At 43.6% G+C, this 24,236-nt stretch overlaps 1 protein-coding gene and 1 non-coding gene across 18 annotated transcripts in view; one reads left to right on the top strand and one right to left on the bottom strand.

Annotated features, from left to right (window-relative positions):
- Window positions 1–24,236, bottom strand: part of SPMIP2 (sperm microtubule inner protein 2) — a 193,471-nt gene that overhangs the window by 82,638 nt on the left and 86,597 nt on the right. For 2 of the 17 annotated variants that reach the window (XM_073805614.1, XM_073805613.1), the window contains exon 2: window positions 11,172–11,404. The exons of 12 other annotated variants lie outside the window; for them this stretch is intronic. In XM_073805614.1, the coding sequence (XP_073661715.1) occupies window positions 11,172–11,404 (233 nt within the window). Of the gene's footprint in view, window positions 1–11,171; window positions 11,405–11,750; window positions 12,408–24,236 lie in introns of those variants that run through there. 3 more of the 17 variants (XR_012332211.1, XR_012332215.1, XR_012332209.1) reach the window with 3 other exon arrangements.
- Window positions 21,231–21,303, top strand: TRNAG-UCC (transfer RNA glycine (anticodon UCC)). Its single transcript has one exon. It is a non-coding gene; the product is annotated as a tRNA-Gly (tRNA).

Below are 24,236 nucleotides of genomic sequence, written 5' to 3'. Positions count from 1 at the left end.
AATGAGTACAATGGCAATGCGTTTCAAGAATGTGTGGACACTAGAGTTTCTCTTCGCCATCCTCCTCCTTTGTAACATAGAGCTCTTAGTACCAAACATTGGAGTGGAAAATCCCCTAAGGCTACCTTTTCTTATGCTAATGTAATTTTTTCTTCACTTGCTTCCATTTGCAAAATATTACTGTTAACCGCTTAGGTGTCTTTCTTCCCACAGCCAGTGAGAAGCATTCTCATTGCTGGCGTTGGGTCACCAAATTGCATAATGCTGCCTATTCTAGACTGGAACTATTGAAGGGAGAAAGGGGGGCTTCAAGCCTTTGTGTACATGGCGCATTTGAAGCATTCATTTTATATTCAGAGTAGGAGTAGAAACAAAACAGTTCTCTCTGAAAAATGTCAGTGCTCAAGGCATGGATTCTGTGATGCATTTTTCTCACTAAAAAACAAAAATTGAACAAGGCAGTGGCTCATACTTCATTTTATGCCGCATTGTATGTGAGCTTGAGTTCAGTACCAACGTGAACTATATCCTGGTCTCCCTTTTTTTTTTTTTTTTTTACTGCACTGTTTATTTAACTTGAATTAGTACGTCAACTTTCAGCAAACAGACTAAACATTAAGTTTCATGAGTTCCTTGACTCTGGCCCCAGTATGTTTTCTGTGGAGTATCCAGATAATGAGAAACATATTCCATTATGTTTCTAATGTGCTTATCATAACATAATTTAAAAATCCAGGACTTCCGTGGTGGCACAGTGGTTAAGAATCCGCCTGCCAATGCAGGGGACACGGGTACAAGCCCTGGTCCGGGAAGATCCCACATGCCGCGGAGCAATGAAGCCCGTGCGCCACAGCTGCTGAGCCTGGGCTCTAGAGCTTGTGAGCCACAACTACTGAGCCCGCATGCTGCAACTACTGAAGCCCACGTGCCTAGAGCCTGTGCTCCGCAACGAGAAGCCACCAATGAGAAGCCTATGCACCGCAGTGAAGAGTCCCCCCACTCACTGCAACTAGAGAGAAAGCCCGTGTGCAGCAACGAAGACCCAACGCAGCCAAAAAATAAAAAAACAATAAAGTGAGCTAAAAAAAAAAATCCATTAGGCAAGAAAATACAGTATATAGAGACATTAATAATACTAGATCCCATTTCTTGAGACTGTACTAGAGTCTGTACTAGATACTAGGCTAAGCGCTTTACACACATCTCACCTAATCCATTTAACAACACTCTAAGTTATTGTTATTATCCCTGTGGAAGACAGAATTCTAAAGACCCCCAAGATTCTCACTCCTTGGTATATACACCTTCTCCCAGATATTCAACCAAATACTAGGTACTGCTGTGAAGGGATTTTGCAGATGTAATTAAGATCCCAAATCAGTTGACTATAAGAAAGGGAGATTATCCTCAGTGGCCCAAACCTCACCAGGTGAGCTCTTGAAAGGATCCGGGCTCTTCCAGGCAAAGGGGATTTGAAGAATGAGAGGGATTTGGACGTGAGAGAGAACGTCTGTTGCTGGCTTTAAAGATGGAGGGCACCACAGCTATGGTATGTGGGCAGATTCTCAAGGCTGAGACTGGTCCCTGGCTGACAGCCAGCAGAGAAATGGGACCTCAGTCCTACAACCACAAGGAACTGAAAGCTGCCACAACCCCATGAACTCGGAAGAGCCTCCAGGCCTCAGGTGAGATCACAGCCACAAGCCAACACCTTGCATCCAGCCTAGTGAGTGCTGAGCAGAGAACCCAGCCAGGCCTCCCCGGGACTTCTGACCTACAGAACTGTGAGCAAATAAATGGTGTTGCTTTAAGATGCTATGTGGTATTGGGTCATGCTCAACAGAAAACTAATGCAATGCCCGTTTTATAGGTGTAAAAACTGAGACATTATAAAGAATAGTAGGCAGACTAGCATGCAAAGAAAGAAAAGAGGGAAGATGAAAATTTCTTCAAGTGGCTACTTCTGCATATTCGGTTTTTCATTAAGGCATAGATTTGCCCTGAAAAGCACTATGAATCCTCGCTGCCTCACTTACTCTCAGAGAGAAGGCACATTTCTATTATTTTTTCTGCACTTCCCCAGAGAGATTCATGTTTTCCTTATTCACGTGATAATTCAAGATACACTAGAATTTTATTTTAAAGCAAGACTAGAAGTTATTCTGTTGGGAATTGTTAGGATATGTGATGAGTAACCAATCATTCTGCTACCAGCCCTTTATCCAGAGTTAGCAGAAGGTCCCTACCAGGGTCTGAAATACGAGTGGATTCAACTCTTCAACCTACAGAAAAGCGACATGGGAGCTTCCCGAGTCTCTGCTTGTGCCCAGTACACAGTTTCTGAACTATAATCAAGTGCCTGGTTGGTGACTGTTCTTACCCTTGGAGTTTCCTAATGTGTTGGCACTGTTGTTAATTCAAAGGTTAGGAAGAGTGTTCCAAGTTAACTGTCCAATTAGCTCTACAACACAGAATTACACTGGGGGTGGTAGCTCAGGCACTGTGAACATAACAGTATAACTAAGTTTCAGTAAAAAAAAAAATATAGGTTAAGTAGTTCTCAAATGACTATTGAATAAGCTAGGAGGAAAAGAATTCTCAATCTCACACACGCTTAAAAGCTCATCTCCCCCCCCCTTCTGCAACTTGGTCTCTTAACAAAGACTCTGAATGAGAAAAGAATGGGCTTTCAGTCTCCGTCTCCCATCATTTCTTGATGATCATGTACCCTGTGCTAAGCACTGCACGGAGGGTGTGGATGCTGTCAGTATAAAGCCAAATGAGACACAGCCCTCAGACCTGAAGGTGCTTACAGCCGTTTGGGATGTGGCTGGCACTGTGGAGACCAACTGTCTCACCAAAAACTCCAACAACGATCACAGCACAGAGAAACTTCCTACGAATTCCTCCCCAGCTGCAGGAGCCCACAAGGCTTCCAAAGCACTTATGTTCAATGCCATTTTCTTTGTGCCCAGAGACCGGGGGACCACATACCAGGGGCCCCTCTATTGAATGGGCTGTTTTCAATTTGCTCAATGAAGATTTCTTGGATCCTAGGTTCAGTCCTGGGAAGAGAACAGATATCTCCAGACTGCTATGCATTCTATGCGTTTTTGTCAAAGCAGCGGAGGTACCCCGGAAGTGGTGTATATGAATAGTAGGGAAAAGTATAATCCTAAATTTATAATGCTATTAGAGTTTCCTCCAAAGATCTTAAAGAGCCAAGATTTAGAAAACATACGTCCTGGTATTTTAGCCACCTGTGCTTGGGGTATTAGATCACGCGCAAGTTTCCAAATTGTTGACAGTAAATTTAAAGGACCCTGGCTGTGGAGCCAACGTCAGGTTTACTAGACCCCATTCTAATTTATACAACTTTTTCTTAGCTTTCTATCTCCCTATCATCATCAAATACTATGCGCTGAAAACCTATGGCATATGCTTAATACTAACTTTAAGAAGTGTAATTTTTTAAAAAGGTGATGTTTACATTGAGATGCAAACTCAAGATGCATGTCAAGACTTACAAAAGCTAGTAACCACCATGGTGTATTTTCAGCCTTCCTTAATTAGGAATAAAATCACTCACTAGACTCTAAATTACATTGAGTTCCTTTCTTCCTCCCTCCCTCCCTCCTTTCCTCCCTCCCTCCCTCCCTCCCTCCCTCTCCCTCTCTCTCTCTCTCTCTCTCTCTTTCTTTTCACATTTCCACATCCTAACAAAAGATGTGAACATTAGGATGTCTTTTTTTCCAATTCACCAATAATCGTCCATAAACTCACAGCCACAAGGAGGAAGCCCACATCTGGCTGGGGCTGGGATGCCTGGTGACATGTGGAGTGGCAGTGTCCCCAGCTACCAGCAGAGATGCTTCTCCTTCCAAACCCGCTATTCTTCACGGAATGGCTTTGAACACAGCACGGAGAGTGCATCTCAGTGATACGTGCCTCGCTTGTTGTTTTCATGGTCTGTTCCAGAAAGGAGGCATCAAACTTAAAAACTTATTTTCCGGGAGTTCGGATACAAGTAAGTTCCTTCCATTTATCTGAGGAATCCTATATAAAGCCAGGTTTTATAAAATGGAGAAGATATAACACCTGCATACAAGGGGGTTGATGACGTTAATATATTATTTTCAAGAAAAAGGAGGGTTACTTGGCTTCTGTAGCCAAGGCTTCTTCTCCTTCATAGACGGTCAGTATGTGGCCCTCCCCTACTAGAGGCTTCCCGTGGTACCAGGAAAGCCATTACTTTACACAGCACTTAAGGATGAAAGGTGCTAATGTAATTATTTTTATATTAAATGACAAACTGTTAGGATGCAAATAACTCTAAGAAATATAAAGTGAGAGATAAACACACACCCGTCTGGGAAAGAAACAGCAGCCACCCCAAGGCGCTCCTGATGTTAGGAAAGCTATTTTCTATCTTGCTCTTATAGGTTGGTTGGAAAAGGAAGCTTTATTATCTTTCAAAAGTCTTCTATATTGATAATAACATCTGGAGATTAGGAGTGTGAGATCTTAGGAATTTTAATGAGACTGTTTGTGATTCGCCCAAATGAACCCAAAGGTAAATGAGAAGCTTGGGGGAGAAAAACACCCAGAAATTCTAAAATGTGTGACTGGTGGTCTACATACTGATCAACTCCACACCAACAATACTTCTCTTTTCTAGGTGATTTTGAAAATTTTCCGGGACGCTGTCGTGTGGAAGTGGGTTTGGGAGAATGCACAGGGTGGGGCTGGAAAGAAGGTACAGTTTAGGGGGGGAACTTTACTGTCTGCTTTTTTTTTTCCAGAATGCCAAAGATAATACTCAATGATATGTTTTGAAGCACTCTAGAGTGCTTATTACACAGAAACTGGAAAATAATAAAACTAAAAATAGAGCTACCATATGACCCTGCAATCCCACTCCTGGGCATATATCCAGAGAAAACCATAATTTGAAAAGACACATGCACCCCAGTGTTCACTGCAGCACTATTTACAGTAGCCAAGACATGGAAACAATCTAAATGTCCATTGACGAATGGATAAAGAAGATGTGGCACATTTATACAATGGAATATTACTCAGCCATAAAAAGAATGAAATAATGCCATTTGGAGCAACATGGATGGACCTAGAGATTATGATACTAAGTGAAGTACATCAGACAGAGAAATACAAATATCATATGATATCACTTATATGTGAAATCTTTAAAAAAATTACAAATGAACTTATATACAAAACAGAAATAGATTCACAGACATAGAAAACAAACTTATCGTTACCAAAGGGGAAAGGGGAGGGGAGGGATAAATTAGGAGTTTGGGATTAACATATACACACTACTAAATATAAGACAGATAAACAACAAGGACCTACTGTATAGCACAGGGACCTTCACTCAATATTTTGTAATAACCTATAAGGGAAAAGCATCTGGAAAAAATAGATATATATGTATGTATAACTGAATCACTCTGCTGTACACTTGAAACTAACACAAGATTGTAAATCAACTATACTCCCCCCAAAAATTTTAAGATTTAATAAAGAAACAAAAAAGAAAATAACTATTACTAAGCCCTTTCTTATTATGTCAAATATGTGGGTATATCCACTACCGATGATTCATTTTACTATGATGAATGCAGCATCTGTGTGCAAACGACGCAGAGTGGTGGGGATCAGGGAGAGGCCTGAGGCCCCGTGAAGAAAGGACGGGCCCTTAGGAGACAAGGCAACCGGGACTGACCCGGGCGGACACTGCCTCGCGGAAAAGCGCTCGCCCTGATGAGCGCCTCACCCAGCGGCTCCAGCCCCGTGTTCCAACTTCGTTTCCTGTCACTTCCTCTCACACACGCTGGGCTCCCACGAAGTCCCTGAGCTCCCGGCCTGGGCTGAGATCCCAGCTCCATCCCTGACCAGCTGTACGGCCTCAGGCAAGGGGCCTCAGCTGTCAATATCTCCGACCCCTCCTCTGTAAGATGAAACCGATCGCAGTGCCTCCCTCACATAGTAAATAGTCAACGGGAGCTCTTTTTAAAAAAAAATTATTTTATTGGAGTATAGTTGATATACACTTGTGTTGGTTTCTGGTGTACAGCAAAATGATTTAGTTATGTATATTTTTTCATATTCTTTTCCATTACGGTTTATTATTAAGATATTGAATATAGGTCCCTGTGCTATACAGTAGGACCCTGTTGTTTAGTAGTGTGTACATGTTAATCCCAAGCTCCTAATTTATCCCTCCCCCTCCCCCTTTCCCCTTTGGTAACCAAAAGTTTGTTTTCTATGTCTGTGGGTCTGTTTCTGCTTCATAAATAAGCTCGTTTCTGTCATATTTTATTTTATTTTATTTTTTGGCCGCACTGCACGACATGCGGGATGTTAGTTCCCACACCAGGGATCGAACCCATGCCCCCTGCAGTGGAAGCACCAAGTCTCAACCACTGGACCGCCAGGGAAGTCTCTCTGCCATATTTTGGATTCCACGTATAAGTGATATCATATGATATTTGTCTTTCTCTGTCTGGCATACTTCACTCAGTAGGACAATCTCTAGGTCCATCCATGTTGCTGCAAATGGCATTATTTCATTCTTTTTATGGCTAATATTCCATTGCATATACGTGCACCTTCTTTATCCATTCCTCTGTCAATGGACACTTAGGTTGTTTCCATGTCTTGGCTGTTGTGAATAGTGCTGCTATGAACATTGCATGTATCTTTTTTTTTTTTAACATCTTTACTGGAGTATAATTGCTTTACAATGGTGTGTTAGTTTCTTCTGTATAACAAAGTGAATCAGCTATACAGAGCATGTATCTTTTTGAATTATGGTTTTGTCTGGATATATGCCCAGGAGTGGGATGGCAGGATCATACGGTAGCTGTAGTTTCAGTTTTTGAGGAACCTCCATACTGTTTCCCATAGTGGCTGCACCAATTTACATTCCCACAGCAAGAGCTCTTTTTATGTTTACTTTCTCTAAATAAATTCGCAGTGAGAAAAATGTCTCATAAAGCCGCCGACCTTGGATTGATTTATTCGACATCCATCAGGAAGTCTGTTCCCATGTCCATGAAACTCAGAGAAGCCCTCTGTGTTCATAACATGGGAATTTGGGGCAGATAAACAGGAGGCAGGAGTTTCAAAGCCTCGAAAACTTTCCTTTTTATGATATGACACTGTATCCCACATAAATATATTATTGGCGCGTCCCCACGGTTCTCTTCATTATCTTCTACACATCGCTCAAGGTATTATACCGTGTGATATATTGGTGGTAATAGCTGTTATGATTCACTGATTTAATATTGTCTTTGGGACCACACCTGTGAAGAGTCAGTCCTCAAGTCCAGTATCGCATTGTTTTTGTGGGAAAACCAAGTGTCAAATCATCTGGCCCTGAGGTCAGATGCAGGAGTAGAAAACAGGCATTGGGAGACCTGGGTTAAAGAAAGGCCAGGGGAGGGAGACACGAACCACTTAGCTACAAACCACTACGAACCCAGCTACGAACCACTTAGACACGCTCCTCAGTCTGAAACCAAAGGAATTGTTTCACTGGTCTCCATATACTGTTGCAGAAACAACACACATAGTTTGGCAGAGACCAAATCCATTAAAAAAAAGAAAAAGAAGAATGTACTGCTCTTACATCTGAGACAGTAACAAAAGCAGTGATCTTTACTGGTTCATTATGCGTGTATCATCATTGCACTGCAGCCCCACATCCGAGCAGGAAATAGCCAAACATAGAAAGACCCAGAAGAGAGACCCGATGTTGTCATTTTCACTGTCCACTGCAATGTGGGAACTTTTTCAGGTGTCACTCAGCCTGGAAGTTACTATCTTTCTACCCAAATCCAGATGATCTATAGACCCCTTCCCAGTGCCCCAGAGAGGAGAGACCATTCCCGGGCAGGAAGCAGCTGCCCCAGGCATGTTACCGAGAGTCTACTGCAGGTGCCCGAGCTTCCTTAGCTGCCGGTCTTACTGGAACCTAGAGCAGGAAATTAGGAAGAGCAGCTGTTCTGGCTATAATAATCCACTAGGTGAAGGTTTGTGCTTAAAATCAAAGTTCTGAGTTATCGCGGTGGGAGCCACCGGGGAATCTCTGAGGTTAGACAGAAACAAAGTGCCACGTTGGTGGGACTCTTACAGGCACAGACGTCATGGGGATGGCATCGAGGGCTACCAAGGACAAGAAGCCAGAGACAGAAAAGGACGCGGATGCAGACGTCGCCCTGGGTTACATCGCACTGAGGAATGGACCAGCTCCCTACCGAGGAGGTGTGAATTCATGGCACAGGTGCTCACGTGTTACTTGTGATTAGGGGCTTGTTTCAAGGCATGGAGTGTCTGTGTATCTATCAGCTCAAACGTCACTTCCAGCCGAGTCTCATTGATTGGAAGGGGCTGCCTGGAGCTCTGCGTTGATAAGGTATCCAAGTCTGGGGCTTGACTCAGAAGCTGACCTTGACGGGCAGGGGATGGAAGCGGGCCCTGGGTGCAGGGTTGGGGGAGGTGAGCAGTCTTGGTGACAAATCCTAGGCCTTAGCTGGTGGGTAAATCATATGTGGTTCCTGACCTGTATGTACAGTCATTCTCAGCGCATCTTTTTGCTCTCATGATAAAGTTCTAAGTCCGAGGAATCCTTTAAGATTTAAGATCGTTACCTGAGATAAGTACATCTTTGAAAACAATTACTGTCAAAATGCTGGGGCCAAGCAAATGCACAGATGACAAGTCCTCAGAGCCCATGCCAAACAAGACCAGCTTCTGTGTGAGCCACGGGGTTGGGTGGCGGGGTGGAGGTCTCTGTATGCCTCACACGCAGTCCCACCAGGGTTAAGAGGCCCGCGCTATCACGCAGAGCGGGGATTTAGAGCCGTCTGTGAAATTCCATCAAAAGAAACCGAATAAATCCCTTCCTGGAAGGCTAAGTTGAGGCTGATGGGAATCTTGCATTCACAGCTGCACACACTCAAGATGGGCAACAGATCAAGGGCTGTGCACAAAAGCCCGGCGTCACTGGAGAGAAGCAACAAGGCAACAGATGTTCTGGACTCTGTTCAAACTGGCTGCCTCGCTTTGCGTTTGTCCTCTTCTCACTGGTGGCCACTTTTGATATCGAATCAGGTTTCTGATCTTCATCTTTATCGCCTGAGTGGAGTAAGACCCAGTTTAGGAACCTGAGCCCTCATTCTGTGTCACTGGCCCTGAGTGGCACTAAGTACAAAACCACAGTCCCAGTCATTGAAATCGGGGCGTCAACTGCGTGCCGGGCACCATGCAGAGCGTGTTCCTCATGCCCTCGTATTTAGAAGTCACGCCATAAGAAGAATCATGCTAAGACAGAGTCTTTTTTTTTCAGAAAAAAAAAATTGGGATTTTTATTGTAATTGCATGGGAATTACTTTTATCAATCTGATAGATTTGACATCTTTATGATATTGAATCTTCCAATTCATAAACATGATATATCTTTCCATTTATGTAGATCTTGTTTCAATAGTTTTATCGTTTTTCTCCGTGTGCTGAACATCTTTTTTTTTGTTGAAGTACAGTCGATTTACAATGTTGTGCCAGCAGATCCCTTTTTAAGATCTATTCCTACGTACTTTTTATCTGTTGATGACACTGTAAGTAGTATCCTGTTTTATTGCATGTTCTGTCTGTTTCTCATATATAAAAATAAAATTGATTTTCATACCTGGATTTTGTATCCTGTTGACTACCAAATTCTCTTATACTTTGAGGTGTTCTACATGGACAAGCATATTATTAGCAAATAATGATAGCTTTGCTTCTTCCGTTTCAATCCTTACACATTTTATACTTTTTTTCCCCCTTACTGCCATGGTTAAGACCAACAGTACAAAGCCGAATGGAAAAATCATGATTTGGGGAATCTGTGTCTTGTTCCTGATCTTAAAGAGAAATGCTTTCAATGTTTTATCATTCAGTATTGCTATTGTTATAGGCTTTTTTTGTTTTTTTGTAGGTTGTCAGATTAGGAAAGTTCTCTTTTATTCCTAACTTAACCTAAAAGGGTTTTCACTTTCTGGGTTTTGTACATAACTAGGAAAACCTTATGCTGGGAAGTTAAGAACCATAAAAGACATAGAGCCTTGATGTGTCCCAGGCACGGTGCCCAGCACTTTACAAATGTTTCTTCACGACAGCCTGATAAAGCAAATGCTCAGATTCATGATGAAGAGGCACAGAGGTCAAGGAACTGGCCAAGGCCACTCACAGCTAGCAGGTGGCAGGAGTGGGATAGGAATTCAGGTGGTCTTAGGAAGTGGGCACTCGAACACTGCCACAGGGCAGAGGAGGCATGGAGACCCAGGGAGATGAACTCAAGCCCAGGGTCGCAGAGTTGGACCTGACTCAGAGGCAGGAGTGGAACCCTTCTTGACCTCAAAGACTGAGCTCTCAGCTGCTCTCCTGTACTTGCCGAGGGTTGGCCAGAAAAAGGCTTTTTCCTTTATTAACCTTTACTATATGAGGCTGTACTATATTGCCTTAAGAAATCCAGTTACTGCATCGTTGATACATATTTTCAGGCCAAGTCTCACCTGGGAATAAAGTCTGAATTCTCAGATTTTGCTTCTAAAATCATCCGTGCTCTCTCCTGTTTCAGAGGAGAACGTGTGGGGTCACGCCCACATCCACATCACCAAACGGAGACAGACAGGTTTTCTAAGAGCCCTCTGACTACGTGCCCTGGATGGTCTGATTTAAAGGCATGAGCCACACAGCGGGTTTTAAAGCCCTGGGGCTGGTTTCTAGGTTGGTGGATGAAGTGCAGCACAGGCTGCTGCTTTACCACCACCCACTCACCAAGCCTTGCAAGGATGGGGGAGCGTGTGTGAATGTCACAGCGTAGATGGGAATCTGGATGCATTCCAAAGCCAAGTGCAAATGCTCTTGGAGTGCCCTCGGCTTCATTCCCTTCACACCTCTCCTTGCCGGCACTAAGGGACGAAGGGAGTGATAGCAGCAAGTACCTTTATTCACACACTCATGTTTCTGCAAAAACTCCAATGCCATTGCTTCTCAAGGACAGGTCGAGAACATGACGTTTCCTACGGAAGCAAACTCAGAAAGCTTTCAAGCCAGAAAACAATGTGCAAGGAGGAGCATAGATTTAAGAAAAATACCTTAACGTGAAGGCCAGTCTGAAGCCTGGTGTTGTTGATAAAATCACACACGGGTATTCCCCAACCAATGTCACCAACATACTCAGGTTTATATTTGGCCGGCAAGCTTCTCTTTGAGGCAGGCCTCTGTAAATATCTGAGATCTCCCGTTTTTTCTAATGCAGGACGCTTTTCTCCTATATAGGAAGTATGCTGAGCAACTTTAGGGAGATGGTCCTTTACATAATCTGGGCCTTAAAACAGAAAGAAAAAAACACTTTGAAAAAATCTCCACACTTTATTCTAAGATGCTTTATTCTAAATGGTGGAAATAATAACAGCTAATGCTTGTATGTCATTGACTACATTCTAGGTGCTCTCATAAGCCTTTTAGATATGTTAATTCAATTACTCCTTGTATTAACCAAGTGAAGTTGGGAGTATTATTTCCCCCAGTTTATAGGTGGGGAAAACAAGGCCCAGAAGGATTGGTTACTTGTCCAGAGTCACAGCTAATGAGCTGACAGGCTGTCTCATGGTTTTCTTTACAACCAACTTAATACAGACACGTTCTTTTTTTAAAATTTATTTTATTGAAGTATAGTTGATTTACAATGTTGTGTTAATTTCTGCTGTACAGCAAAATGATTCACTTATACATACACATATATATGTATATATAAATATATATATACATTCTTTTTCAGATTCTTTTCCATGATGGTTTATCACAGGATATTGACTATAGTTCCCTGTGCTATACTATAGCTATAAGTCTGCTATAGTAGGACTTGGTTGTTTATCCATTCTCTATGTAATAGTTTGCATCTGCTAATCCCAAACTCCCAATCCATCCCCCCCAACCTCCTCGCCCTTGGCAACCACAAGTCTGTTCTCTATGTCTGTGAGTCTGTTTCTGTTTTGTAAATAAGTTTATCATTTGTATCGTATTTTAGATTCCACATATAAGTGATATCATATGGTATTTGTCTTTCTCTGTCTGACTTACTTCACTTCGTATGATAATCTCTAAGTTCATCCATGTTGCTGCAAATGGCATTATTTTGTTCTTTTTACGGCTGAGTACTATTCCACTGTATATATGTACCACACCTTCTTTATGCATTCATCTGTCAATGGACATTTAGGCTGTTTCCATGTCTTGGCTGTCGAATAGGAGACACAGTCTTTACACTAAAACTCCTCACTAATACCACATTTGCAGGATGTTGGTCTTTAGACATCGAGATGTTTTATCTAGAGAGATAAAATCCTGAAATGAGGATTAGAAAATTCCCCAAATGTATTAGAAGCCATGGGAAGATGGAGAGAATTGTCAGATGAGGACAGCTCATAACGGATGATGCCCAAAGGCAGGGGCATTTAATAAACATCGGTATTTTAAATGTAAGACAATGAACAAAGGAATCAATGAATTGTGGAAGTGGGTGAAGCAAAAATAACAGGAGGTGTGGGAAAAGATGGCTTCCATACACTTGGTGTTGAGAGCTGATGACGTGAACATGTGAAGAGAAGCCAGAATGGTCCTGATTAGAACAGACAGTGATCTGCTGGCCCAGGAAGAGTTTCGGAAGTCCCGGAACCAAAGTGGCTGCAGGATTGTCTGGGCAGGTTGGGGAACACAAAGAAGAAACGTCACTCCTCTTACCCAAGGTGAACCCCAGACCTTGGAGGCAGAGGCTGTGCTGTGGTCACGGTGTCACCTGGCCCTTCCTGACCCCGTGGCCCCTCTCATTTTGTCTTGGGTCGTGGAGCTCAGGGTTTGCAGGGAGCACAGGTGGGCGGGGGGTTGACCACATGCTCCGATGCAGTGGTCGGTGTGGTTACAAGTCTGTGCCTGGAAACATCATCCAAGCTTTCCAAGGGAGCTGAAAATGTGAGAAATCGCTCCCCAGACACAGGCTTGGGGCAGATGTTGCCCCAGCTTCCCAGTCACCGCGGCTCCCATGACGCCTGCATGTTCACTGTGCCTCATTTCCCGTGACGGACCCGTCGTGGCCCCAGGTTCTCACTCAGGTAAAGTATAGGATGGCCCAAGCATGAAAAACTGTTTTCTCTCCCAATGTGACGGGTGTTGAGCGCTCACCTACAAAACTCCTGCCATAAGGAAAATTTTGCAATCTCCTCCAAACAGCATGAAATTACAACTGTATTAGTCTTGCTGGAAGTTCAGGGTATTTTGAGGCTGGTGTTTTCCCAAATGTTCCCCTAATATTGCTCCTGTGAGTGACCATGACAAAGCCTAGGCGTGAACTGGGGGTTCTCTATTGTCAAATACACTTGAGAACACTATCCGTTTGCTGTTGAGAGAGTCCCAGCACATGAAAGTGTGTTAAAAGTTCTGAGAAATCCGGGCTTCCCTGGTGGCTCAGTGGTTAAGAATCTGCCTGCCAATGCAGGGGACACGGGTTCGAGCCCTGGTCCGGGAAGATCCCACATGCTGCGGAGCAACTAAGCCCATGCACCATAGCTACTGAGCCTGCGCTCTAGAGCCCATGAGCCACAACTACTGAGCCCATGAGCCACAACTACTGAGCCTGTGCACCACAACTACTGAGCCCGTGCACCACAACTACTGAGTCCACATGCCACAACTACTGAGCCCGCGAGCCACAACTACTGAGCCCATGTGTCACAACTACTGAAGCCCGCGCGCCTCGAGCCCGTGCTCCAAAACAAAGAGAAGCCACCACAATGAGAAGCCCACGCACCGCAACGAAGAGTAGCCTCCGCTCAGCCACAACTAGAGAAAGCCCATGCACGGCAGTGAAGACCTAACACAGCCAAAAATAAATAATAAATTTATTTAAAAAAAAAAAAAAGTTCTGAGAAATCCTGCGGTAAATTAACCTGTTTGCAATTATGTAATCCAGCGTTTCCCAAACTTATCTAAACATGGATCCTTTTCCTCGTTGGGTCACCTGTATGCATCCTGCAGACACCAGCAGATTTGGGAAAATATTGATCCTCCATGTAATTTTCGGTTGTTGCTAAAATTCTGTCGTCACCTCACACTATTGCAAAAGTGAGAGCAGACGTATATCTGTAGTTATTCCTTGTCACTCTGCAGACCACATTTTTTAAAAGAGCAATTACTTGACAGCTGAGTCTAAACACTTCGTTTTAGACAGAATCGTAGAAAGTGAACGTGCTCTACAAGCCAAGGGTGGGGAGAGGAGCTCCCCAGAGAATCTAGCTTCCCTGTGGCATTTCAGTTGAGTCACTGGACTTTCCTGAAACCCCATGTACTCCTGTGTGCTTTAGAAATAGCGTGATGCAGCGTGAATGGCACAGGAAGTTCTGGGACATCCATCCCTGGCTGCATAGCTGACGCAGGCACCCGCCTATACAGCAGAGGCAGCTGAGAGTCACTGTCTGCAGTGGGCCAGGTTCACAGCCGTCCCCTGGAGCCGGCCTGATGCTCACCTAACCAAAAAATCCACTCTCACCACGCGGCCAGCAATGCAGACATGGGGTTTCCCTGATGGGCAGTTCCACGGGTGTTTGGCTTTAAATGACCCATCTTTCCCTCCCCTAACCCTCAACCTCCAGAGACTCTCTGCTGGATCCGATTCCCTGCTTCAAGGTCAAACTTCCAACTCCTGTCCAATCCACGGTCGCTTTGTTTTTCCTTTAAGAGCTATCATCTCTGTTCGACGATTGTTGCTACGTCCCTTAGGGTGTTCCTAGCTGTTTTTCATCTTATGGCACGTTTTCTTGGGTCGTTCATTGTTTTCCCCAAAACCCCGGCCCCCATTTGCCAGCCATGAAGTTGACAGCTCCTGGGTTAATAAAACCCTCATGTGCCCATCTGCTTTGGAGTTCTTGTCAACACCTGAAGACCAGCTCCAAGGGGACAACCCACAGCTGTAATCCTGAAACAGAGCTGCCCAGCACTGGTCTACTGCCAGGGGAGCCACGTCACGATGGGGGAAGGAGAGGTACTTCCATTTACATCTGTGCCAGGCTTCATGGGTCCTCATTTCTGCATCTTCCTGCCCTGGAGAAACTGTGATCTCACGGCCAGCGGGTAGATCCTGTCTCCCCTGTAAGTGCCCAGCGTGGCTTGTTCATCAGTGTCTGAAATTCTCAAGTTACGGTCGAAGATGTGGTTTTGAAGCTAAACTACCGTAGGGTCAAATCCTGGCTTTGTCTTGTGCTTTGTGACCCAGGGAACATCATTCAGCCTCTGAGTTTAGGCTTCTCATCTCTAAAATGAAAAAAGACACACGCACCCCAGTGTTCATAGCAGCACTGTTCACAACTGCCAGGACATGGAAGCCACCTAAATGCCCATCGACAGAGGAATGGATAAAGAAGACGTATTATATACACACAATGGAATGTTAGCCATAAGAAAAACAAAATAATGACATTTGCTGCAACATGGATGGACCTAGAGATTATCATACTAAGTGAAGTAAGTCAGACAGAGAAAGACAAATATCATATGATATCACTTATATGTGGAATCTAAAATATGATACACATGAACTTATTTACAAAACAGAAATAGACTCACAGACATAGAAAACAAACTTATGATTACCAAATGGGAAAGGGGGGGATAAATTAAGAGTATAGGATTAACAGATACACACCACTATATATAAAATAGATAACCAAAAATGACCTACTGTAGAGCACAGGGAACTACAGTCAATATTTTGTAATAACCTATAACGAAAAATAATCTGAAAAAGAATATATACATATGTGTGTGTGTATGTATAACTGAATCACTTTGCTGTACACCTGAAGGTAACGCAACACTGTAAATTACCTATACTTCAATTTTTTTAAATGGTTAAAAAAAAAAAAAGAATAGTGATGCCTGTCTGGTAGCCTTGCTGGAAGGAGAGGAAATAATTTTATTGAAAGAAGTGCTTATCTGAGCATCTGGCACATAAGATACAGCAATATTATTATTCGTGTCTCTTCCTCTTTCTTGTCTGTTCGCTTCTTGTTTTAATTTGATGCTTTGTCTTACCGGTTACATTTTTTTAAATATATTTTAGGAGCTTTCACTGATAAATGATTTATTTCTTATTGTGAATAAACTTCCAAGCCTTTCCTGAGAGCTCTTCTAGATCAGGGGTTGGCAAACTTTTCCTGTAAAAGACCAGAGAGGAAATATTTGTGGCTTTGCATGCAGGGCATACAGCCTCTGTCTCAACTACTCAGCTCTGCCCTTTAGGGCAAAAGCAGTCATGGACCCTATGTAAACAAATGGAGTGGCTGGGTTCCAATAAAAGTCTATTTATAGACACTGAAATTTTAATTTCACGTAATTTTCACATGTTACAAACTATTATCCTTCTTTTGCTTTTCCCCCCAACCATTTGAAAAAGTAAAAACCATTCTTTGCTCACAGGGGGCAGGACAAATTTGATCCAGGAGCCATAGTTTGCCAACCTCTGATGATGGTGGACAGAAAGGCAGCAGGTGCCACGGAGGGTGGGAAGAGGCCAGACCGGCGAATCCTGGCGGCTTCCCAACAAGCGTCACCTGTTGCCAACACTCGGCAAGGCCGGGCCGCGGCATGTGTCAATAGAAAAAGAAAGTTCCATCCTGAGGCAGATGTCTCTTTCTGACTTCTCTCCTCTGCATTTGCAGTGTTTCAATTAATTAACGAACTCATTCCTTTATTCTCTCACCGATTGATTCATTCCTTCAACAAATAGTTATTGAACTGTACACCAGGCACCGTTCCAAGTGCTGGGCATAGAGCAGCGAACAAAGCCGAGACCCTGCCTTCAAGGAGCTTCTCTTGTGTTTGAGAGGCCGGTGATACTTGTAAACGGTCCTTCAGCTTCTTTCATCTGGCTTCTCACAGTAACCTCCTAACTACTCTTAGCTCTAGCTTCTCTCCTATCCAATCCATCCTCCACGCTGCTGCCGGGAGGAATCTAAAATGGAGGTAAAAGAACATATCTCTTCTCCTAAAAATCATGAAATGGTTTTCTATAATGGTGCCTGTAATTGTTTTCATCCAAATTTCCTAGGATTTCTGACTAGTGTCTTCATAAACTGAGCCAAGCCTACTGATGGAGTCTTACCTTCCTTCACCTTTCCTTACAATCAGAACTCATCTTTCAAGGCTTATTGTGAGTGCCACCTCTTCTGGAAAACATCCCTAATCCCAAGTCAAAATTAGACACTCGGGCTTCCCTGGTGGCGCTGTGGTTGGGAGTCCGCCTGCCAATGCGGGGGACACGGGTTCGTGCCCGGGTCCGGGGGGATCCCACGTGCCGCGGAGCGGCTGGGCCTGTGAGCCGTGGCCGCTGAGCCTGCGCGTCTGGAGCCTGTGCTCCGCGACGGGAGAGGCCGCAACAGTGAGAGGCCCGCGTACCTCAAAAAAAAAAACCCAAAAAACGAAAAAAAAACATTAAAAAAAAAATTAGACACTCAACATGCTGCGTTCACAGGAGTCTATTTCACCTTTAAAAATATCATACTTATTGGATCTATTCCATTTGTAACCTCCTAGAGGGTAAAGGGTATATTTTATTTATCTCTGTGAACACCTAAAAAACTTTTTTTAATTGAAATAGATTTGACATATAACATTGTGTACATTTAAGGTATACAACATGTTGATTTGATACATTTATATATTCTAGTATGATCGCCATTGTAGTGAAAATTAGCACATCTATCATTTCTTTTTAGTGGTTGGACTAATTAAAACTAGTCTCTTAGCAAGTCTGATGATAGTAATACCATATTGTTGTCCCTACTCGCTATGTGGTGCATTAGAGCTCTAGGCTTCTTTGCTACTCTTTGCATGTTTGTACCTTTAGACAACATTTGTCCTATGCCACCAATTCCCAGCCCCTGGTGACCACCATTCTACACTTTAAGTGTGTGGCATTTTAGATTCTACGTATAACTGAGATCATACAGTATTTGTCTTTCTCTGTCTGACTTATTTCACTAAGCATAATGTCCTCAAGGTCCATCCGTGTGGTCACAAATGGCAGCTGTCCTCTTTCTCATGGTTGAATTATATATATAGATACGATATATACACACATGTAATCTCTGTAAAGTCTTAAGGCTTGGAACATAGTAGGTCCTCAAGAAGCATGTGTTGAATGCTGAAGAGAACTGTTTGTTGAATAAGTGAATTAAAGAATTCCATCATAAGATGGGAAGTACATAAAGCCATGCTGAGGGAGAAACGAGCGGTTCTTTAAATATCTATAGGCAACCTCATTTCCAGAGCTGCCTTAGACCCTCCTCGTCTGGACTTCATGATTCGACAGTTCAGGGTAAGGTCAGAGAAAGGGCTGCTTTTCACAACATTTATTCTGAATAGTTGGCGGCACAGAGAAGGATGAGTGCTCACGGCGATATCACTTCGTCCCATAATACGGCCTCATGAGCCAATTCTCCACTTCAGTGACCCAAATGAAACACACCAAGGAAATAAATCGACAGGCCTCGAGTGGAACACGGCAGTGAGTGTTTTAACACGCTTATTTGAAAACATGTTGACAATACGGGTATAAATTGGCCATTACAGACGTGCCGTGCAGAACAACAGGGTTAGTCGGGGGAAGCAGACAAGGCAAAGGTCAGAGGGAGGGATGTGAAATACGAAACAAACTCTCAGGGACACATCTGACATATGCACGTGGGGAAAGCAGAGGAGATGATAATTGTTATAACTGCTAATGTGCACGGGACTCTCCATTTCTAAGAACTGGCGCACAGTGGACTCATGGACAGGAACAGTTCTAAACTCCGTATTCCAATGCAATTCGTGCAATTATTCAATAGGTCTAACCATCGGATGACCTGGAAGACTTAGTTTGTCGATATGCGTTTGGAAGATGGCGGAGTAGGGAGGCCCTGATCTCATTACCCTCCCCCCACCACCAGCACGCCAAAATCACCACTATTTACAGAGCAACTATGGAGGCAAAGGACCAGAAGGCTAGCAGGAAAGATCGTCTACGACTAAAGATGTAAAGAAGGAATCTCAATCAGACGGATGGAAAGGAAGGAGACACAGCATCCCCAGGTGGGTGACCCCTAGATGAGAGGATAATCCCAAATAGACAGGTGCACCATACAGTCTAAAGAGACCTCCTTCTCCTCCTCCAGCAGCATTGTCTGCTCTCGGGACAGACATTATTATTCCCTGAAGCGGTGAAGTACAGCTTGGTCCGTGTTTCATGTGTGAGGTCAGGGTCCCCAGCTATTTTAGGAGCGTGTCTTGTCTCTCTGCTTGTCAAGCAGCCCCGGGTTAGGTCCCTTAGAGACTCAAACTGTCTTCTATTTGCTTCAAGCTTCCAAAGTATCCTGGGCGGTGCAGTGCACTAAGCAAATGCTTGGTAATATTCGTTGAAAGATCGACTACTTTAACATTAAGTTGCTGATGTAATCCAAAAGTATAAAATTCCGTACTTTTCCATGGGAACACAGAAAAAAGGCAGGATCAAAAAGTTTTGTAAACATCTCTGGACTTTTACTTGAAAAGTAAAGCTGACAGACTCATCTTGACAAAACTGCAACCAGGTGATTCTCTACATGTTTATCTCACCTGAAGACAAAATCTAAGTAGATAATAATAAATAGGTTTCAGACTTCCCTGGTGGCGCAGTGGTTAAGAATCCGCCTGCCAACGCAGGGGACACAGGTTCGAGCCCTGGTCCCGGAAGATCCCACATGCCGCAGAGCAACTAAGCCCGTGGGCCACAACTACTGAGCCTGCGCTCTAGAGCCCACGAGCCACAACTACCGAGCCCGCATGCCACAACTACTGAAGCCCACGTGCCTAGAACCCCTGCTCCGCAACAAGAGAAGACACTGCAATGGGAAGCCCGTGCACTGCAACAGAGAGTAGCCCCCGCTCGCCACAACTAGAGGAAGCCCACGCGCAGCAACGAGGACCCAGTGCAGGTAAAGATAAATAAATACATAAATTTACAAAAAAAAAATAATAAATAGGTTTCATTGTTTTGGTTTGGTTTTGACTTGGAATTTTCCTGTATAAATGTGTGTAAAATAGTCAATTTATTATAAGGAACTCTTTACCATTCATGGAGACAGTCCTCAGACGTTCCCATGAGAAAAAATATTAAGATGTACGTATGTAAAACTAATAAAAACCCACCAGGGCACTGCAAGTAACAGGAAGTCATCACAAATGAATTAAATAATAAGAAAAATCATTGTGTCATACTGTAAGATCTGAGGTCTGAGGAAGCTGGGCTTGCTTAATGCCCAGCGATGTCCTCAGAAGAATAGACTCTTCCCAGGTCGTGCTCTGCATCCTCAGGGTACCAGGTCGCCTTCAGGCAAGCTCCCCTTGAGGCTCCAAGGAGGCTGTCACAGCTCCAGGTATCATCATGCAGGTACCATAATGCCCAAGAGGGGTTGTGTGCGTTTCACCAGTGGAGAAGCCCTTCCTCGAAAACAACAGGTGAATTCGTCTCTCATTTTATTGGTCAGAACTGAGTCATTTATCTCTTCCTAAAACCAAGCACTGGAAGAGGACTGGGGTTTCAGAGCCTGGCATGAATGAATCAGGGTTTAACCCTGAGTCATATGAGGCCAAATTATGCAACCAAACAAGACGGTGGCTCCCTGGAAAGGAGTGGGATGTGAGGCCCCTGACTCGTCTGACACAGAGCACTTAGGGAAACTCCTCACAGAAAAAAAGGAAACCACACACCCAATGCGACTTTTTTTTACTGCTTTACAATCTACTTTTAATACCACATACAATGATTTGAAGTCACTACCATCTGGTTCTCGATCACATGCTGAATTATAATTCATTTGGTGTTTATGCTCTCACGCATGAGGATATGACTTTACACGGAAACAGAGAAATGAAGGCCAGCCAGGGGCCCCGTCAGAACTCACCTTCACAAAATGCAGGGGAGAGAGGGCCGTGTTGCTCCCAAGCCCTCTGAGCTAGAGCAGAGGTGGGCAAACTGTGCTACGAAGGGCCAGCGAGTAAATGTTTCAGACTCTGGGGCCTTAGCCTGTCTGTCACCACAACTCAGCTCTGTCTTTGCAGCACAAAAACGAGCCATAGGGACTTCCCTGGTGGTCCAGTGGTTAGGACTCTGCACTTCCACTGCAGGGGGCACGGGTTCGATCCCTGGTCGGGGAACTAAGACCCTGCATGCCACGGGGCATAGTTGACTATCCTCTGATCTGGAGTGTGTCTCGTATTTGCCTTTTATTTGACACTTTCTCCATGCGTATTTTAGACAGAAAGCTTCTCCGTTTGTTAGAGTCAAAGAGTTGAGTGCATCACTGCAAAAATTAGTATTTCATTGAAATGCACTATTTTGCATCCAAAAGCCTACCTTTTATTTGTACAAAAGGTCCCAGAGAAAGCGTTGCTTTATTCTACTCTGCTGGTGTTAATTTGGCCCATCTCATTTCTGACTCTGTGATCACTGATTTTCGTATTATTAGAGTTGTGTAAGTGACCAGTGAGGAGATGCAAATATAGTTAACCTGCCAGTGCAGATAAAAAATAGAAAAGTGGGTGGGATGATAAATGATACAGATACACTGGAAATTAAAACACGAGGTAAGAGGGCTTCCCTGGTGGCGCAGTGGTTGAGAGTCCGCCTGCCGATGCAGGGGACACGGGTTCATGCCCCGGTCCGGGAAGATCCCACATGCCGCGGAGCGGCTGGGCCCGTGAGCCATGGCCGCTGAGCCTGCGCGTCCGGAGCCTGTGCTCCGCAACGGGAGAGGCCACAATAGCTAGAGGCCCACGTACCGCAGGAAAAAAAAAAAAACAAAAAAAAAACACGAGGTAAGAATGACACTGGTTTACTGCTAAACGGGTATGCGTTGCTCTGTTCGTGCTCTGAGTAATGATGGTAATTACCACCTAATCCAGAGAGAAGAGCTTAACTAACTCTGGGCTGGGTGGAAACAGCTGCTATGGATTGTAAAATGCACCATCGACTTAATACTAGGTTTGCTTCAAAAAGAGAAAAGAAAAGAAACTTACTACTTTAAATGTAGGCATTGACAGCAAGGCACATCACAGACAAGTTAACATGTAATTTATGAAAATAACACTTCTTAGCCTTCATGAAATATGGCCATTTCCTTCTCTATCCCCTGGATAAACAGGACAGCAGGAAAGGATTGTTTATTTCTAGATGGCAGTAAGTGACTTCAGTTTAGACCAGGGCAATTCAGACTAGTAAGTGGTGTTTCTCCACCTTGTAAATTATATAATAAGTGAGTAAAAATGGCTTTAAAGTGGCTGAAAGTAGGATGTAAGAAAAACATGGGAACTCGCTTTTGGGATTATTGAGAAATGTTTAATTGTAAAAAACCAGGTAAGCAGTAATCAACAGATAAGTACTCTTTACACTTTTGTATCTTTTAAAACAATTTGTATTGAAGTATAGTTGATTTACATGTGTTAATTTCTGCTGTACAGCAAAGTGACTCAGTTATACATATAAACACATTCTTTTTTATATTCTTTTCCATTATGGTTTTCCCAGGATATTGAATATAACTCTCTGTGCTACACAGTAGGGCCTTGTTAGTTACCCGTTCTATACATTTTTGTATCTTTTTTATTATACCTTTACCCTTTTCTACTCAGCCAGCCAGGGAACTGGCAGTGTTCCCAGATACTAGTTAAGGGGATTGAAATGAAACAAGTCCTCGTTTATTCCAAGAACAGATTCACTACATTGTGGCACTTTGCTTTTAAAATGGGTCTGTGAACAGGTGAAATACTAGACTCACAAAGCCAGAGAGCAGAGATTATACATTAAAAACTAAGTTAAGGGGCTTCCCTGGTGGCGCTGTGGTTGAGAGTCCGCCTGCCGATGCAGGGGACATGGGTTCGAGCCCTGATCCGGGAAGATCCCACATGCCGCGCAGCAACTAAGCCCGTGCACCACAACTACTGAGCCTGCGTGTCTGGAGCCTGTGCTCCACAACAAGTGAGGCCGCGATAGTGAGAGGCCCGCGCACCGCGATGAAGAGTGGCCCCCGCTCGCCGCAACTGGAGAAAGCTTGCGCACAGAAACGAAGACCCAACACAGCCATAAATAAATAAATTAAAAAAAAAAAAAAAACTAAGTTAAATTTCCTTATCTGTCCATATCTGCATGTCCTTACTTTGGGGATCTACTCTCCCCTCCCTGCGAGCAAACCTTTTCTTCTCGAATCAACTTGGTGCAGCAAGGACAGCCCTTGGACAGGAGGACAGTGACATTGGGACTTTGGTCTTGGCATGGCTGCCACGCCGAGAGGACCTAGGAAAATCCTCACATCTTCCTCGGTTAATACAATTTCTTCTTCTTCTTCTAACAACTTTGTTGAAGTGCAACTGACATACAATAGACTGCATGTATTTAAAGTGTACAGTTTAAGTCTTACAAACATGTACACACATGAGCAGGGTGCCACATAAATACAGAACACCCAGTTAGGTTTGAATTTCAGATAAACACTAAGTTTTTTTTTTTTAGTATAAGTATGTTCCAAACATTGCACGGTACATACTTATACTAAAAATATTCTTTATCCGAAATTCAAGCTTAGTTGGTGCCTTATATTTTCACGTGCTAAATCTGGCAGCCCTATCCACGAAATACCACCACAATCAAGGTAAAAAGCGTATCCATCGCCCCCAAATTTTCTCACCTGCCTTTGGAAATTCTACCTTTTCCCACTCCCTGCCCTTTCCTACACCCAGGCAGCCACTTATCTGCATTCAGTTCCTGTAAATTAACTTGGATTTTCTACAATTTTATATAAATGGCATCATATACCATGCACTCTCTTAAAAAAAATTTTTATTGAAGTATAGTTGACTTACAACATTGTGCCCGTCTCTGCTGTACAGCAAAGTGACTCAGTTATACACATACATACATCCTTTTTTCATATTCTTTTCCATGATGGTTTATCACAGGATACTGAATATAGTTCTCTGTGCTATATGGTAGGTCCTTGGTGTTTATCCATTCTATATGTAATAGTTTGCATCTGCTAATCCCAAACTCCCAGTCATACCCTCCCCTGCCCTTGGTAACCACAAGTCTGTTCTCT

This window comes from Tursiops truncatus, chromosome 5 (genome assembly GCF_011762595.2).
Source record: "Tursiops truncatus isolate mTurTru1 chromosome 5, mTurTru1.mat.Y, whole genome shotgun sequence".
In the NCBI taxonomy this organism is placed as follows: Eukaryota; Metazoa; Chordata; class Mammalia; order Artiodactyla; family Delphinidae; genus Tursiops; species Tursiops truncatus.
The sequence above is the reverse complement of the archived record's forward strand: the minus strand, read 5'-3'. Positions and strand labels throughout refer to the sequence as shown.